At 40.9% G+C, this 19,118-nt stretch overlaps 1 protein-coding gene across 1 annotated transcript in view; it reads left to right on the top strand.

Moving 5' to 3' along the window:
• LOC124250393 (zinc finger protein 184-like) overlaps window positions 1-19,118 on the top strand; it is a 59,517-nt gene that overhangs the window by 27,625 nt on the left and 12,774 nt on the right. The window contains exons 6-9 of the mRNA XM_046682190.1: window positions 10,785-10,835; window positions 12,947-13,033; window positions 17,082-17,208; window positions 18,318-18,416. Of these exons, the coding sequence (XP_046538146.1) occupies window positions 10,785-10,835; window positions 12,947-13,033; window positions 17,082-17,208; window positions 18,318-18,416 (364 nt within the window). The remainder of the gene's footprint in view (window positions 1-10,784; window positions 10,836-12,946; window positions 13,034-17,081; window positions 17,209-18,317; window positions 18,417-19,118) is intronic.

Here is a 19,118-nt window from a genome sequence, read left to right as displayed (position 1 = left end):
TGAATTTGTTACTGTGATAAGTTGTACTTTGGTCATTAAGGCAGTATGGTATTGGTGCAAGAAGGAACAAGTAGACCAATAAAGCAAAATAAGGAGCCCTGAAATAGACCTACACTTATATGTGGCCATTTGATTTATGACAAAGGGTCCTCTCTGCAGTGTGGTTGGGAAATGGTGGTCTTTTCAATAAATAGCTCTGGCTCAGTTGCATATCCATATTGATAAATTAATCTCGGCTCTTACCTCACACTACACACTAATCAATTCCAGATGCATTAGTGATCTAATGGTAAAAGATAAAGGCTTTAAAAGAAAACATAGAATATCTTTCTAGCCTTGAGGTAGCAAAGATTTCTTAAACGGAACACAAAAAGCACTAACCATATGGAGAAAACATGGTAAATTTTACTATATTGAGTGTAAGAATCTATTTTCATCAAAAGACACCATTAAGACAGTGAAAGGTTGGGGCCGAGTGAAACCCACGGCCAAGTGGTTAAGTTCACGTGCTCTGCTTCAGCGGCCCAGGGTTTCGCTGCTTTGGACCCTGGGCACAGACGTGGCACCGCTCATCAGGCCATGCTGAGACGGCGTCCCACATGCCACAACTAGAATATACAACTATGTACTGGGGGGCTTTGGGGAGAGAAAGGAAAAATAAAATCTTAAAAAAAAAAAAGTGAAAGGGCAAGCCACAGAGTGGGAGAATATATCCACAATATATATTTTTGCATGAAGACTCATCCAGAATATATAAAGAACTCCTACAGATCAATAAATGACAACCAAATAGAAAATGGGGAAAAAAATAAGCACCTCAATAAAATGGATATCCAAATGGCCAATAAAGATATCAAAAGGTGCTCAAGTTCATTAATTATCAAGAAAATGGAGAAATTAAAACCACAATGTGATAGGACTATACACCCACCAGAATAGCTAATGAAAAAAATGTGCACAAAGTGCTTGTGCATCATGCGTACCTTCAGTGTGCCCCAGAGCACTCTAGCCTTTGACAGTACACTAGGGAATGCTAAAGACAACATCCCTGATCACCAAGAAACTCTGGGGAGCAGACAAGTGAGTACCTAACTTCATACTGATAAGGGCCATGAAGAGAAAAGGTACCGGGAAGGAGAATTACTGGAGGGGGACAATTCAGTTGGTTGTTTCGTCTGAAGTATGTACGGTATCCATAGTGGTAGCAGTACAGGTTTTTTGCAAGAATAGCCAGGCTAACACTGAAAAAGAAAAGCTACAAAGGGATACTAGTCCTCCCAGATATTTAAAAATACTAAAAAACCTGTATAATCAAAATAATGTGATGAACAGAACATGCATGAACAGGCCAGTAGAATAGAACAGAAAGTCCATAAATCGACCCAAATATACAGAGAATTTAGTACATGAAGGAATAGAGGAAGTGACTGTTCTCTGAAAATACCTTTTTGTATATTTTTTACTACGGGGACTATGTTAATGTTTTACATATTTTAAAAATATCAACAAAGAGTGGAGAGGCTGTAAATTGGAATATAAGCAAAAACAAATATTTCCCCCACACTAAAGGGGAAAAAAGAACTATCCCAGGCAACTGTTGAAGACAATTTGACCATATTCCCTCAGTCTAAGAAAAAAAGTTGTATATAAATAAACTCCCAGTTAGTGGGATTGATTTACACAGTTATATAGATTAACAATTCTGAAACTACTAGAATCAAGCAAAAAAGTAAATACATTGTAGGAGTGAGTAAATATAATGGGAACCAGGTTTATCATTGCTGGAGAAGGAAGTTGCAATATGCAAAGGAGGAGGCTAGAATGAACCGTGTGGTGCTGGATAGCAATTGGAGGTATCACTATAAAGTCATGGTTTTAAAAAATATATAAATATAGAACTGCATAGGTCTGTGTATACATATATACATATATTTGTCTTATATACAAATACATATATATTTATATGTATATGAATACATATATATATTTCCTAGTGGAGAGGACATAGAAGCAATGACATCTCAGTAGCAATGAGAATCTCCAGCACCCAGATCCAAGGAAACAGGGCTCCCTGGAAAAACAGCATATGCCAGCACTGAGTAGAGAAAACACAAATGGGGTTGGAACATTTTGTGGGGGCAGAAAGTAGGGAAGTGCTCAAAAAAGGATTGAAATATGTCAAAAGGTCACAGTTTCAGTCTGAAGGAGTTCCCACTTGCCAAACCTGGGACAATCTGAGCATCAAAATATGTCATGATAGTAACAGACTGAGTAAAACCATTGAGTAACCCAGTGACTGAAATAAGAATCCATGAAACATGCTTTATAGTAGAAGGCCAACTTATTGACATAGAAAGAATGGTGGAATTAGAAAATCGCCATCGATAAACCATCACAGTAATAATTGATTCTGGTAAGAATCATCAATGGATGTTAAAACTAGTGGGTAAAAGTTTGATAAGAAACAGATGTTGATATCTTCTTTTTTTAATCATTATTGTGTTGATTTATAGTTCATTTTTGTTTTTAAAAGATTTTATTTTTCCTTTTTCTCCCCAAAGCCTCCCGGTACATAGTTGTGTATTTTTAGTTGTGAGTCCTTCTAGGTGTGGTATGTGGGATGCCACCTCAGTGTCACCTGATGTGTGGTGCTATGTCCGCGCCCAGGATTCGAACCGGGGAAACCCTGGGCTGCTGAAACAGAGCGCGCAAACTTAACCACTCGGCCACAGGGCCAGCCCCATGCTGATATCAAAGTGTTTCTCCACAAAGGGAAAAATAGTAACATTGCAGTGAAGAAATCTGGAGGCACCACCTTAACCAAGTAATCAAAGTTAACATAACCAGCATGAGACAAAATGACATGCTGTACCTCCTGTTATAATGCACTGAGAAGAACAGAGCAACTCCTGTGATATTCCTGCCAAAGGGCATAACCAGAACCTAATCATAAGGAAATCACAGAAAACTGCAGATTGAGCAATGTTCTACAAAATAACTGGCCTGCAAATATGTCAAGGTCAAGAAATACAAAGCTTGAGGAATGATTTCAGAATACAGGAGACTAAAGAAACATGACAATTTAATGTATGATCCTGGACCAGAAAATTTTTTTTTCCTCTAAAGCTTTATTGAAACAATCGTGAAATTTGAATAAGGTTTGTAGATCAAATAAAAGTATTGTTATCAGTGTAAATTTTCTCATTTTCATCATTGTACTGTGATTATGGAAGAGAATGTCTTTGTTTTTAGGATGAATAACACTGAAGCATTCAGAGGAAAAGGTGCAACTGACCTTTCTGAATGAAATTCCAATTGTTCAGAAAAAAATAGTCATACAGCAAGTGCAATAAATGTTAGCAATTGCAGAATCTATATGAAAGTTATAAGGAATTCTTTGTGCTATACTTGCAACTTTTCTGTAAGTTCGAAATTATTTCAAAATAATAAGTTTTATTAACAAAGAGCAGGTTTGCGTTCTGCCTCCTCCATTAATTGCTCTGTGATGTTGGGCAAATTATGTCACCTCACTGTGCCTCTGTGTCCATCACATGAGGATCAAAATGGCACCCACATAAGGGGGTTGATATAAGGAATACATGTAACATTCTTAAAATTAGGCCTGCCAAATAGAAAGAGCACTATAAATTTTAGCTTTTTAAATTTTTTGAAAATTTGTGTCTTTTTTTTGCCTCCAAGAAATTTTCTTCTTTTGTCTTTTTTTCCTTTCCTATTCCCTCTCCTTCCTTATTATTGGTTTCTCCTTCTAGAAGTCCTATTAGACAGACATTAGAATTTCAGGCACTGCCTTTACATGTCATTTTCTCTCATGTTTTCCATCTTTATTCTTTTGTGCAGAGTTTGGGGAGAAACTCTAAGATCGATTTTTCTATTCTTTTAGTCACTCCTCCACTATCTCCAGTCTGCTATTCAGCCAAGCAATTGAGTTATTTAATTCATGTGTTTAATCTCCAAGAGAGCAGATTATTTTGTTTTTTAAGTCTAATCTGGTTTTATGCACACTCTTTCTTTCCTAATATTTCAGGGGGTGGGACTTGAGGTAGGGTGGGAGATGTAGAAGCTTAATTGGGTTTTAAGGGTTGTGTTCCATATTTCTGAGCCACTTTTCTGCCATTGGGATCCATGAAACACTCTAATATCATCAGAATAAATTTCACTTTTCACTTGTTACTTCTTAATTAAAAAGGTTTAATGAAAGTTTCCTGTGTCCGTTATCTTGTCCTATAGCCTCATACTTTGTTTTAAATAAACTTTTTATTTTAGAATGGCTTTAGATTTACAGAAAAGTTGCAAAAATAGTTGAGTTCCCAAATAATGAGCACCCAGTTTCCCCTTTTAAGATCTTACATTACTACAGTAGATTTGTCACAATAATAAACCAATATTGATACATTATTATTAACTAAAGCCCATAGTCCAGTCAAATTTCCTTTGTTTTTATCTAATGTCCTTCTTCTGTTCCAGAATCCCATCCAGGATACCACATTACATTGAGTCATCCTGTCTCCTTATGTTCATCAAGACTGTGACAGGTTCTCAGAGTTTCCTTGTTTTTGATGTCTTTGACAGTTTGAGGAGCACTGGTCAGTTATTTTATAGAATGTCCCGTAAGTTGGAATTGACTAATATTTTTCTCCTAGTTAGACAGGGGGGTTGGATATGGGGGGAGGAAGACCACATTAATTGCCACTCTCACAACATCATATCAAAGGTACACGCTAGCAACATAACTAAAGTGTCACTGATGATGTTAGCCTCGAACGCCTAGCTGGGGTAGTGCTTGCCAGATTTCTCCACTGTAATCTTACTTTATCTGCCTTCCCATACTGCACTCTTGGGAAGGAAGTCACTATGCACAGCTCACACTTAAAGGGTGGGGAGTAAAGCTCCAACCACTTGAGGAGGGGTAATCCAAACAAAGTATCCAGAATTCTCCTACATGGGAGATTTGTTCATTTTCCTCCATTTGTTTATTTGTTCATGTCAGGATAGACTCATGGATATTTATTTTATACTTTGGGTTATAACACAATACTATGTTACCTTTTTTTCTTTTGCTCAAACTTTTCCAACTTTGGCCATTGTGAGCTCTTTCATTTGGCTCCTGTGTCTCTTTGACATAGCTCTATCATTTTGTATCTTGAGCACTTCCTTTACTTTCTGATATTCCCAGCTCATCTTGTATATTCCCTGCCCAGCTCTCAGCAGACACAGCTAGAAAATATATTTGCATATACTAACGCAAGTATATACAATATGTGTGTGTATATATTTTACACTAAACATGAGTTAGCAACTATATTAGCTAAACATGAGTTCATATTGATTTTAAAAAGAGGGAAAATGTGATCCATAAACAGGAAAAAAGCAACCAATGGAAATAGAACTTGAGATTACCCAGATACTGGAATTAGAAAGTAACATAAATATGTTTATTACATTAATGGAAAGTATGGTCATAATGAATAAGTGGACAGGAACCTCAGAAGAAAAATGCAAAGTATAAAAGAGAACTGGGAATGAGAGTTTTATAACTGAAAAAACTGAAATGAAAATTTGACAGAATGAGCATAAGAGCAGATGAGAGGAATCAAAAGAAAGGGTCAGTGATCTCCATGATAGATCACTAATAATTATCCAATCTGAAGTACAAAAAGGAAAAAGATTGAAAAAAAGAGCAAAGGTACTTAAGGAACAATACTATTAAGTGACATATTGTACTTCTAATATTTTTTAATTTTTTTTGTTTTTTCCCTTTTTCTCCCCAAAACCCCCTGGTACATAGTTGTATATTTTTAGTTGTGGGTCCTTCTAGTTGTGGCATGTGGGACGCCACCTCAGCATGGCTTGAAGAGCAGTGCCATGTCTGTGCCCAAGATCCAAACCTGGAAAACCCTGGGCTGCCGAAGTGGAGCCCCTGAACTTAACCACTTGGCCATGGGTCCAGCCCCGTACTTCTAAATAGAGTCCTAGAATGAGAGGATTGACAGAATATGGTAGAACAAAAACTATGACCAAAACTACCAAAATCTCTCAAATTTGATAAAATCTTGTAATCAGACAGAGAAAAACAACATATAACATATTGGGAAACAAAAATATGAATGATTCCTACTCAGAAACAACAGAAGCCAAAAGACAATGGAATAATATCTTCAAAGCACTAAATAAAAAAATGTCAACTAAGAATTCTATCTCCAGAGAAAATATCCTTTTAAAATGAAGATGAAATAAAGATATTTTCAGGTAAATGAAAAGTTAGATCATAACTAGCAGAATTGCAGTATAAAAAGTGCTAATGGACGTTCTTCAGTTGAAGGGAGTTGACATTACATGAAAATACAGACAAACAGGAAGAAAGGAAGAGCATCAGAAATGGTAAATATGTAGGTATATATAAAATATGTTTTCTATAAATGTTATTAAAATATATGACTTTAAAGCAAAATAATGCAACACTGTGTGGTGGGATTTATAATATATGTAGCTGAATGTATGACAACAGTAGGACAACAAATAAGGAGTGTAAGTGAAAGGATATTGTTACAAAGTTCTTATGTTTTACATGGAGCGGTACAGTGTTAATTCTAAGTAGAACCATGTTAAATTAGGATGCATATTTTAGGGGCCAGCCTTGTGGCCAAGTGGTTGAGTTTGCGCACTTCGCTTCGGGGGCTCAGGGTTTCGCAGGTTCGAATCCCAGGTGCGGACATGGCGCTGCTAGTCAGGCCACAATGGGGCGGTGTCCTGCATGCCACAACTAGAAGCACCCACAACTAGAAATATACAACTATGTGCCAGGGGGCCTTTGGGGAGAAAAAGGAAAAATAAAATCTTAAAGAAAAAAAAGAATGCATATTTTAATTCTTAGAGCAACCTCTAACAAGATGCATAAAGGTACAGCTGAAGAGCCAACAGAAGAATTCAAATACATCAGAAAAAATTGATCAACCTCCCCAAAAAAGGCAGGAAAGGAGAAATAGTTAATAAAAAATGCGGCAAATAGAAACTAACAATATAGTAAACATAAATCCAACCAAACTAATAATTGCATAAATATAAACAAACTTTATATTTTAATGAAAAGCCAAAAACTGTCATATTGGATAAAAAATATGAAACCCAAACTACATGATATCGACTAGAAATGTATATTAAATATAAAATCAGATAGGTTCAAGGAAAAAATATGGAAAAATAAACCATCCAAACAGAAAGGATAAGAAAACTAGACTGACTATAATTTTAGACAAAACAGATGTTAAGACAAGAGACATAGAGAAATGTTTCATAATAGAACAGTCAATTCATGGGGGACACACAATCATAAATGTGTATACAACATATATATATATATGAAACAGGAAGCAAAAAGTGAGCAAACTAAACGGAGAAATAGACAAACCCACAATCGTAGTTTCCACCTAACTCCTACTTCACATATATTCTACTGTTTGCAAAACGAGACTTAAGATTGGCCCAGCCATTTTCAAATGACTTCTAAAGTTTTATATTCTTAGAAGAACAAATTCTTCCATCTATTAAATAATATATCATAGAATGTGAGATGGAGAAGATGCCGCACTGTAGTCCCCAGTGGGCTTATCCCGTTTCCTTCCTGAACAAACCCAGGACAGGACAAACCCATTATCACTCCTCTGAGAAAGGCTTCTGAAGATATTCTTCCTAATATTCACTCTCCAATCCTCCTCATTAGGAAGGCAAACAATTATAAATGCACGTGCTTAACGGAGCTTGAAAATACTTGAAGCAAAAACCTGATAGAACTAAACGGAGAACAGAAATAGACACACCTCTCAGTAATTACCAGAACTAGATTTTTAAAAATCAGTAGGGATAAAGAACATCTGAGTGACACTATCAACCACCTTAACCTAATAGACTTTTATAAAACAATACGTTCATAACTGCATGACGGAAAGAGGAAAAAGCCGCAAGGAGGGAGGGAGAGAGCCAGAGCGCCAGCCGCCTAAAGTGCAGCTCCAGGTTCTGTAGGGTTTGGAGCATATGTTTATTGAGTACCCACATTCTACTTGGATATATATACTGAACACCTGCTGTGTGCCTAGTACGTATATTGGGCGCCTGTTGATGCCAAGACTTCTTTCTAAGCTCTGGTAGGGCTTCCTCAGCGACAATCACATACTAGCGCTCGCAGACCGCCCTTTGTTCAGGTCCCGGGAGCCCCTCCCTCGCCAGATCATCTTCAAGCCCAGAGCCCTAGCTCCCGCGCTTGCGCACTCCGCGCAGCCCGTTGGGGCATTGACTAGGCCCTCTCTACTGCGGACTACATTTCCCACAGGCCTCTGCGACCAGTTTCCTTCCGGCTTCCTTGCTGGTGTCGGCTCCGAGAGGTGAGTTGGTCGCGTGCATTGAGGAAATGGGCGCGGGGGCGGCGCGGGGGTGGTGCGGGCCTCCGAGTGAACCGGTTTGCAGGCACTGTGGAGCTTGTGACGGTGACTGGGCACTGGATGCCCCGAGGCGTCCTCTGACCGCCTGCTTCAGGGCCGCACAAACCCCGCGGCCCGGAATGGCTCCGAGTTAGATGTCTGTGAAGGCCCCCAACAAAAAGACGCAGTGTGGGAAAGAACCGCTGCAGATCTTGGGAGCACGGCCTCACCAGAGCGCCCTCGCGAGGGAGCTGCCGTGGACCTGGGGACAGATGCCGGAGCTGGCCTTTGTCCTCTGGCCTTTCTCTCTGATCCCGGGAAGGGCCAGCTTCCCCCCAGGCCCCCTCTTGCTCCTTTCGGGTTCTGTGTGTGGACGGTGGGAGCGGGGGCGTGTCCTGAGTCAGCCGGGCCAGCTGGGCTCCCGGGAGGCTCCCTGTCTCGAGATTTCGGTCTCCGTCCCCAATCTCGCTGGTCTTTAGGAAGATTGTGTTTCCTCTTTGGCCCGTGAGATACAATTTTTATTTTTCGGGGCATGAGAACATTTGCTTTCCCTGTGAAAGGGTGAAAATCAGCTAGGACTGAACAGTTAAAAAGCATCCCTGCTATTAATCAGGCTGGGCGAGAAGAGACAAAGCCAGCTGCAAAGTTAATAGAAAATATTATGTCTCCCCAGGTCATGCAGCAGTTGTAAGATGCCATAGCGACTCCTTCTTTGAGAGTAGCAGCTGTCTTACCAGTGATGCTCCAACCCACTTTGCTGTTTTTGGTGCTGGGGATACCCAATTGCTAAACCATCCTCGCTTCATGATAGCACTGTCTCCAGTTAATCCCAGTTTCTCCTCAGAAACAGGAACTATTCCAGAATTGTTCCCCGCTTCCCTTTTGAGCTCCTCCTCAAAATCCTTCTCTTGGAACTTAACCTTTTACAAAAGAGCTTTTCTTCTCCCTCTCCTCCATCGCATTCCAAACGCTCCTGTGGAATTTCCTCTCTCTCTCTCGAGTCAATAAATCTGACTTTGTCGGACTATGCAGGCTTGTTCCAGGTGCCCTTGAGCTGGTTAGGCTTTAACCTCGGAAATACCCTGTCCTTGACCTGGTGCTTTGCCCTTCCTTCCCGGTGAGCGGTGGGGGCGCTGAGGGTAGCCCCCTTCCAGTGGGTGTTCGCCTGAACATTGAATCCCTCCTGGGAGCCGCTGCTGTCTCATCATTTGGGTGGTCTCCACCTAAACCTCCTGAAGGGAGGCCGCCTGCAGAGCTTTATTTTAGGCCGTGATTTGTTGAGAAGATTAAGGAGGTGGTTTGGTTGGTGACAGAGTCTTCTGCTTTTGAGGCTTTTAAGAAGTGAAAATGTGGTAGGGTTTCTAACAGAGAGATCTGTGTTGACAGGGGTGGGAAGGGAAGACCTTAGTAGAAATTTGAGAAGTGGTTTGAAGTTTCTAACAGTGAATTTGTTTCAGGCCACATATTTATGTGGTCTTATGAGAAGCAGTTCAGTGTAGTGGCAGTAGTATGGGGTGTGGAGCTGAATTACCAGGATTCTAATCCTACACCTACCACTTAGAGTTAGGTGAATTTGGGGCAATTTATTTTATTTCTTTGTGTCACAGTTTCTTCATCAGTGAAAGGAGGATGATGATAGAACCTCTGTGTGGGATTGCTTTGAATAGATGAATTAATATATGTAAAGTCCTCAGATAATGCTTGCCATGTGATAAGTGCTCCATAGATTTAATTGGTGTGCTTATGTTGTAATTCCATGTTTTTCCTTATCACTCGGATCCAAAAATTATGAGAATTTTGTCCCATTTACTTCATCCATCCATGTAGCCCCGTTTCGTAAATTGTTGCTAATCAAGAGGAAGTACCTATTAACATGAAACTTTGAAATTTAGTAGTTAGTGTTATAAGAAAAAGCAGGGCTGAGAACTCAAACTTTTTATGGAAGGAAAAAGGAAGAGCAGAAGAGAATTTTCTTTAATTCTGGGAAGAAGAGTAGGTAATATTCTTCACCTTCAGTGATGTAGCTGACTTCAGGTAAATGTTTATTTGCTACTTTAGTGCTTTATTATATATACTGTCTTATTCAATCCTCATAGCAACCCTTTGAGATGGAATCTATAATTATCACCATTTTTTATAGAAGGAAACTAAGGCTGAAAAGTAACAGGTCCAAGATGACACAGCTATTAACTATCAGAGCTGAGATTTGTATCCTGGAAGTTTGACAGCAAAGCCTGTGTTAATAATTACAACAGTATACCAAGTCTCATTATGTATACTTTAAAAAGAATCCTTCCTACCTTACTCAGTAATCCATCATGATGGAGAGAGAAGATGTTAATCTGATGACAGCAAGCACTGTCAAGTTATGTCCCGGTCATACTGAAGCTGTGGGGTCTGGAGGTAAATGGATTTCATACAGTAGGATTTATACCTTACAATGTTTATTTTAATGATGTTCAATGCCAAGTGAGAGTAGTAGGACAGGAAGATCCAGCAGCCAGGGGAGGGCTTCATAGACATCTTAGCCCAAAGGATTGACTAAGAAGCAAAATAAAGTCATTTGTCAGAAGGACATGAAAGGCAGCAGCCGTGAGATGGCCATCATTGCTGAGGACGTCCGTCACGGGCTTTTTGCCGTTCTCTTCTGGGTGGTACTCCAACATCCAGGGGCAAATTAAATCATAGAGTTGGTTCGTGAATTAGAAGCTGAAGTAGAAAAGTCACTCAGGAAAAACGACAGCTGTTTTTAGAGTATCCTCAGCTTTTTTCTCAGTTCAGCAGAAGACCGAAAGAAACCCTTGAACTGGGAAAGTCTCCTTCTTTGGAGTATTTGTGTACTTGAGGTTCACGCTGTATTTAATATGGTGGTGAGCGTCACTGGCTGTCACTGTAAACATTTGACTGGTCCTTCTAGGCATATGTGTGATTTTTTTTTCCTGCCAAAATAGTTTAATGTCACATATGTTGAGGTTGTTTTTTTTCTTTGAGGAAAATTGTCCCTGAGTTAACATCTGTCGTCAGTCTTCCTCTGTTTGCTTGAGGAAGATTGTCACTGAGCTAACATCTGTGTCAATCTTCCTCTATTTTATGTAGGATGCCACCACAGTGTGGCTTGACGAGCAGTGCTAGATCCATACCCAGAATCCGAACCTGTGAATGCTGGGCAGCAGAATGGAGCTCACGAACTTAACCACTACACTACCGGCCGGCTCCTGTTTTTTTCATTTTAAACACACTGGCTTCACTCATTTCATCAAAATTGTGGCAACATTGTCACTTTTTAATATTTACATGGTTTTCAGTGGTATAAATGCATTACAGTTTATTTAATCATTTCTCTGACTAGATTCTTTTCAGCATCCCTCTGCAGACATTTTTAGGTACATGTACAAATAGTTCCTTTGGTCCCGGAAGTGGAGTTTCTGCTTCACGGGGTTTTCAGGGCTACAGGGTCTAAATGGTGCTTCTCACCATTCTAAGTTTGGACCAACCTAGTGTGCATTTCCCTGTGACCCTGCTGAGACGGGGCATCATTAGTCTTTTAGATCTCCCCATCTAGTCACTGGAAAAGATATTTTTTTGATTGTTTAACACACATCTCCTTAATTAGTGATGAGGTTCAGTATCTTTTGAAAGGGGATTTCTGTTTTTTGGTGAATTGCCCTTGCAATAGAAATGCTAGCCTTCAGAGGCAAAAACCAAAGTTGAAAGGTGGCTTTTTAGTTAGAGACATGTGGATGCAGAACAGAGCTCTGCCACTTACTATCTGAATCGGGGCAAATGATCGGGCTCCCGAGCATCCGTTTCCTGAGCTGTTGGAAGGAGAGAAGCACTACATTGCAGAACAGTGCTGAGGAGCAACGCCCATCACACACAAGTTCTCCGTGACTGTTTGTTGGGGACTAACCACAGCATCATGGATCCCCCCCTCCCCAGCTTGGATCCTGAAAGAGAGGGGTTGGCAGAGGATGTCATGGTCTGAGAGGTCCTGCTTGGGAAACAGTAGTGAGCTGTCCTGGTGGGGAAAAGGCCAGTGTGGCCTTGCAGGGGCCGTAGCTGCCAGGCTCAATCCGTGTGCTTTTCAGTCTTTGTGTTCAGGAAGCTCAGGCAGGATCCTGGGGGCTCAAAGGAGGCTCTATTTGGATGCTGTGGCCCTTTCTGAGCCCTGAAAAGTTGTGCTAGAGGGAGGAAGAGCTGCTCAGGACAAGTTGGAGTCCTCTAGTGTCAGGACCAGATCCGCATTGCCAAACAGAGAATTGGTGAGAATCCTCTTGTAGAAGTATTGGCTTCTACCCCAAGTCTGTCGTTGTCCATCTGGATTTCTTCAGGCTCTGGATTGCTTCAGACTCCCTATACTCTCCCCCAGTTTGTGTGGGTCTGGGGTTGGTGTGGGTATAGTGGTGGGAATAGTTGAGAAGCAGGAATGGAAGAGAAAAAAAGCTGTGTTAATGTAAGTCACTTGGGGAGCTCTGAGGCACATCTGGTTTCATGGATTCCTTTTCTTCCTCCAGATCTGGCTTTTCTGGACACTGCTGTTCTCCAACAGAGAAGTCTGGAGAAGGACTGACCGGTTCTTGCAGTTTGAAACCATGGCCCATGTAAGCTGATGTTTCTTTCTCCTTTTTTTTTTTTAAAAAATTGGCACCTGCGGTAACATCTGTTGCCAATCTTCTTTTTTTCCTTCTTCTTCCCAAGGCCCCCCTATAAGTAGTTGTATATTCCAGCTGTAGGTTCTTCTGGTTGTGCTATGTGGGACGCCACCTCAGCATGACCTGATGAGTGGTGCTAGGTCCGCGCCCTGGATCCGTACTGGTGAAACTCTGGGTCGCCAAAGTGTGAACTTAACCAGTTGGCCAGGGGGCTGGCCCCTCTTTCTCTGTTTTGAGATATTGTCAATTTCTAGGTCGTGTCTACATACTCATTTGTTATCTTGAAATTTCCTATTTAGCAGAACTCCATCTAAGAACCTGTTCTAGTTCCTCTCATTCCTGTGAGAGTTGGGGACAAATAGCTCAGTATCCTCTCCGTGCATCCTTCCCTTTTCTCCACTAATGTGGAGCATCTGCTCTCTACAAAATCATCTGTCAAGAGCCATGAGGGAGCAAAAGTGAAATGCTTGCGAAAAATGTAGGCATTCTCTGCAGGATGTCCCCTCTGTTAACATTTTCCAACAGAATAGCTTTTGTTTTTAATACTTCAACTTCAGAGAAAGCGTATTTCTCTGAGTACAGTGATTTTTAGTTTAGTTGTGTGTAGGAAAATTTATGTCCCCAATACACAATTTGACCTTTTTTTAAAGTTTTTTGAACTTTTCGTTGACATATAATGTACATGGAGAAAAGTGCACAAATCGTAAGTGTACAGCTGAATGCATTTTCATAAATTGAGTGCATCTATGCTGCCAGCACTCGAGTCAAGAAAGAGAATATTACTCGCACTTGTGATGCTGTGCTTGAGCCACCCCCTCCCCACCCAGTCCAAATGTAACCTCTGCCCTCACTTCAAATACCATATATTAATTTTGCCTATTTTTAGAACTTTATGTAAGTGAAATCGTATAGTTCAATGCAACATTTTTTAACAAAAAACAATATGCAGAAAGAGTCTTGTCATATTCCAAGTTTAATTGCTAGACTGTCAGAAGCATTGGCAGATGTTTTGAAATGCACACAAGTATCTTGAAAGGGGATGTGTGCATCTGGGGCTGCTGGTGATAAAAGAGGCATCCGAGCATGATAGTGAGTGTGAGCCATCCCTGCCTTTGTGCATTTTCATAGTGCACCTCACATATGGCCATTGTTTTTGTCTAGTATAAAATGAGTTCCTAAACAGTTGGAAAAGTGTTGAAGAAAATTGTGGAGAAAGAAACAAAACAGATGAGAAAAATGAGTTCAGTAAAAGAGACAATGAAAATACAAAGCCAAAGATATCATGTGTGCACTGACCCATGTGTATTAGCTTCTTCCTTTTTTTTTTTTGCTGAGGAAGATTAACCCTGAGCTAACATCTGTGCCAGTCTTCCTCCACTTTTTTTTTTATTGGCACCTGAGCTTACATCTGTTGCCAGTCATCTTCTTTTTTTTTTCCTCTTCTCCCCAAAGCCCCCCAGTACATAGTTGTATATTCTAGTTGTAGGTCCTTCTGGTTCTGCTATGTGGGACGCCACCTCAGCATGGCCTGATGAGCGGTGCCATGTCGGTGCCCAGGATCTGAACCAGTGAAACCCTGGGCTGCCAAAGTGGAGCGCAGGAACTTAACCACTCGGCCATGGGGCTGGCCCCGTTCCTCCACTTTTTGTGTAGGTCACCACCACAACATGGCTGACACGTGGTGTAGGATCCAAATCCATGAACCAAGGCCACCACAGTGAAGCGTGCCAAACTTCACTATGCTATGGGGCTGGCACCAGTACTGTCATTCTTTATTGGGGGGAAATGTGAAGCTAGTTGGAGGGTTAGAATTGATGTATAATGCCTTATAATTCTTTGCTTTAATATGGTGGGAAAATAGGCAGCTGGTTCATAATGTAGTGTGACAGCGCCTGATTTGCAGGAATGGATTATTGATGTTAAGTGGGAGATCCCTGTTTTGACTTTTCCTTGAAGACCTGTGATTTGGTGAAAGAGAATTTGGCCCTATTTGACTGCTCACAGGGAAAACTCGAAACTTCTCCACAGCCCTGAGCTTTCCAAGTGCGTAAGATGGGGTTCAGTGTAGGCTGCTCTCAGTCTCTGTACGTGTTGAGATCTTATGGTTGTAATGCTTTTAGGATCGGGTGGATTAGGTAGGGATGTGGTTGGGGCCTCTGAAGACCTAAAATTTCATGTGCTGCCTTGATGTCTGTGTCGAGGCCTCAAAGGCCTACCCATGAGTTCCCCTGCTCTCACCAGATATGTCCCTCAGCCAGTGGAGAAGACTCCCTACCTGGCCAGTTCCCCCATCAGCCACACCAGCTAAACTCATCCTGGTCCTCAACCTAATGGGTTTCACCTCCCTGCCAGCCCGCAGAATTACTCACACAAGCCAGTCATGTCCTCCTGCAGGAACCAGGGAACACCTCACCCTCTATTTACGACAAAGCCTGCCTCCCACACACCCTGCTTGTTCACTGTATTCCTGAGTGCAACCCCTGTGTGGCCCTGCATGACGTGTGGTGTCCTTCTTCCCCCGGCTGTGAGTGTATTTGACTGATAAACTGCCGTCAGGCTCATCTCTCTGGTGTCGGGTGTTCAGCCATCTCATACAGCTTAGGGCGAGGGCCCCCGCCCCCCCCGCCACCAATGGTGTGAAGAGGAGGCGATCAGAACAGGACTGCAAATGGAGAGATCAAGAATCATCTCTGGGGGACCCTGAGAGAAGAAAACCAGGAACAGAGTGCATTGTGTCGTTTTACAGGATGTGCTGGTCTAGAGAAGGGCTTCTCAACCTTGGAACTATTAATATTTTGAGCCAAGAAATCTTTTATTTTGTGTGTCCTTTGCATTGTAGGGTGTCTAACAGTATCCCAGCCTCTATCCGTCACATGCCTGTAACACTCACACCCCTTCCCTGCAGTTGTGGCAACTAAAATTGTCCCGAGACATGGCCCCTTGTCTTCTAGGGAGTAAAATCAGTCCTCATTGGAAAGCTCTGGTCCAGACGGATGTCTTCACGATTCAGTGTCCTCTCACTTGAGAATGAGGAGAGGTGTTCAGTGAGAGATGATGGGTGACAAAGAGAAGAAGGTCACCCAGATGCATAAGTAATAGGTAGTGTAGACCATGTAGTTGAGGAAGATTTTTGAGTTTATATTGACTTGAAATCTCTAAATAGAAAAAACAGAGAAAGATTAAATCTAAAATATTCAAGATGTGGATTACCATGTCGAAATTTTTAAATGTTTACTAAAGAATTGGTCATACATTGTAATATCTTAATAGACGTATGTTAACATGTTATGAGGAAGTTAAATTTCATTGAAGTAAATTGGAAATTGCTGTTGCTTCAAAATAATTAGTGCAATGCAATGTTCTTCAACTTGAATAACTGTTTTAACAAGATCATGCTTTCCTGAAATATGAAAGAGACGACAGTGTGTAATATTGTGTTTTAAATTAAAACTTTACCTTTGGAAAATAAATCCTGGAAAATGGCCCAATAAAAAAAAAAAAGAATTGGTCATAAAAGGGAAAATATTTATAGTAAAATCTGACTTTATGGACTGGAGTCTATTTCCTTAGAGATTTTGTAATACATCCAGGAGAAATTTCTACCAATTTTTTTTTCATGATCCTTAAATGGAAAAAAAAGTGGAAGACCTCATATTTCTTAAGAGTTTGTGGTGGACACACAGCTTGCAGAAGGCTTGTGTGCACTGTTGCGTTTCATTGGGACTTTTTTTGATTATTTTATTTATTTCCAGATAGTTTTGGGTAAAAATTTAATCTTACATGTAGCCACAGGACTGACTATTCAAGACATGTAGCACTCTGCTTCAGTGACACTAATTTTCTTACTGTCCGCTATGGATGTCATAAGTTTTCAGCCCTACCCTGTTTGCTTGATGTGTGACCCCCTGTCTGCAATGCAGTCCTCAATCTCCTCTCTTTCTATTTTAAAAGTATTTCATTTGTTTTCACAAGTAGTACATGCGTTTTATTTTTGCAGAGTTCGGTGACATTCAGGGACGTGGCCATAGACTTCTCACAGGAAGAATGGGAGTGCCTGGACTCGGCTCAGAGGGACCTGTATCGGGATGTGATGTGGGAGAATTACAGCAACTTCGTCTCGCTGGGTAAGGCTCTTCGTCTCAAACCATGTTCACTGTCTCTACTGCCAATTTCAGGAAGATGTTTTGAGAAACTGGATACATTTTTTCTCCCTGTTCCAAAGGCATGGTTTACACTTTGTTAGGTTAGAAATAGGCCCCTCCACTTAACACTTCTTCCCTCCCATCTGCCTTGTCCTTTCAGGCTCTGTAATTTCCTTGTTTCCTTAGTATTCAAGGGGCTGGGTTTAAATTCTGGGTTGCTTACAACAGAAATCGAGAAGCTAGATTTCACATTGTATTTGAGCTCAGAATTGATGTAGGTGCTTACCACGCCTTTCTGATCCACCTGCAAGGAGACTACTTAGACACAGGGGTTCCGAGTCTCTCTAAAAATTGAAGCAGGCTGGAGAACTTATATAGTATGAGATAGAGCCACAAAGTTTATTTAAAACGCAGGTAAACACCTTCTGTTTCCTATCACAGACATATTCAGTTCCACCTGCTTTGTGGTTGAAAGTTAAAATATGAGAACGCTGCATTTAATATTGAATGAATATCTCAGAAAGGATCTGAGGATGTCTCAGGAAGCCTCTTATTCTCCTCTCAGCAAATTGATAACGATAAAAATTAATAGCTAATACACATATTATGTGTATATATATATATACACACACATATAATTGTATATGTGCTTAGGTATTATTCTGAGCATTGTACATTATTAATTAATCCTCACGACAACTCTGTGAGAAACATACTATTGTTATCCTCAGTTCAGATGGGAAGACTTAGGCACGAGTGGTTAATAATTTGCTGAGATAACGCAGCATCAGAGGCACAATTTGAACCCAGGCAATCTGGATCCAGGTTCTGTGTCTCAACCGCTACACAAGACTTCTTCTCACTGGAGCTTGTATGAATTTAAATTGTATTAAGTCCTGTTCTTAACCATCTGGTGTCCAATTCTTATGGTCCTGAGGTTACCCTAATATGAGTGTTCTTCAACTCCCTCGTGTTGCTTTGCTCTTAGGCTTTATAAAGTACCATTTTGATCCATGGTTAATTATAAATTTAACCAAATCTGAACCTAAGGACTTTTGAGCTTATAATTTCATATCACATTATCTTTTAAGCAGGACCTTCCATTTCTAAACCAGACACAATTACCTTATTGGATGAAGGGAAGGAGCCCTGGATGGTTGTGAGGGAAGGGACAAGAAGACACTGCCCTGGTGAGTGAGGGCTGAGCAGGCATGGGGAAGTCATTACTACAGGTCATAGCAAGCCTGTTAGGGTAGAGATACAGCCTTGAGATGGCATTGGGATCTCTCTTCAAAAACCCGTGTCCTGTGGAGGAAAGACCTGAGACCTGGGAAGCAAATTAAAAGCTTTTAAGCCTGGACTAGCAAAAGAACTGTCGTAAATGCAGTCCGTTGTTGACCAAAACGTCATTATGGGACACATGACTGTAATGATAAACAACCCAATTAAAAATGGGTTAAAGGGGAGCTGGCCTGGTAGTGTAGTGGTTAAGTTTGCACATTCCGCTTCAGCAGCCTGGGGTTCACGGGTTTGGATCCTGGGCACAGACCTACACACTGCTCGTCAAGCCGTGCAGTGGTGCTGTCTCACATACAAAACAGAGGAAGATGGGCACAGATGTTAGCTCAGGGCAAATCTTACCTGCCCTCCCCTCAAAAAAAAGGGATAAAAGGTACATCCATACCATGAAATAATACTCAGCAGCAAAAGGGAATAAACTATTGATTTACGCAATGTCTTGAGAGAACCTCAAGGAAGTTATGCTGAGTAAGAAAAACCGATAACAAAAGGTTATGTACCTCATGACTCCAATTATGTAATATTAATGAAATAACAAAATTATGGAGATGGAAAATGGATTACTGGTTGCCAGGGGATAGGGGTGTAGGGGA

The sequence above is a fragment of the Equus quagga genome, chromosome 13 (assembly GCF_021613505.1).
Source record: "Equus quagga isolate Etosha38 chromosome 13, UCLA_HA_Equagga_1.0, whole genome shotgun sequence".
Classification (NCBI taxonomy): domain Eukaryota; kingdom Metazoa; phylum Chordata; class Mammalia; order Perissodactyla; family Equidae; genus Equus; species Equus quagga.
The sequence above is the reverse complement of the archived record's forward strand: the minus strand, read 5'-3'. Positions and strand labels throughout refer to the sequence as shown.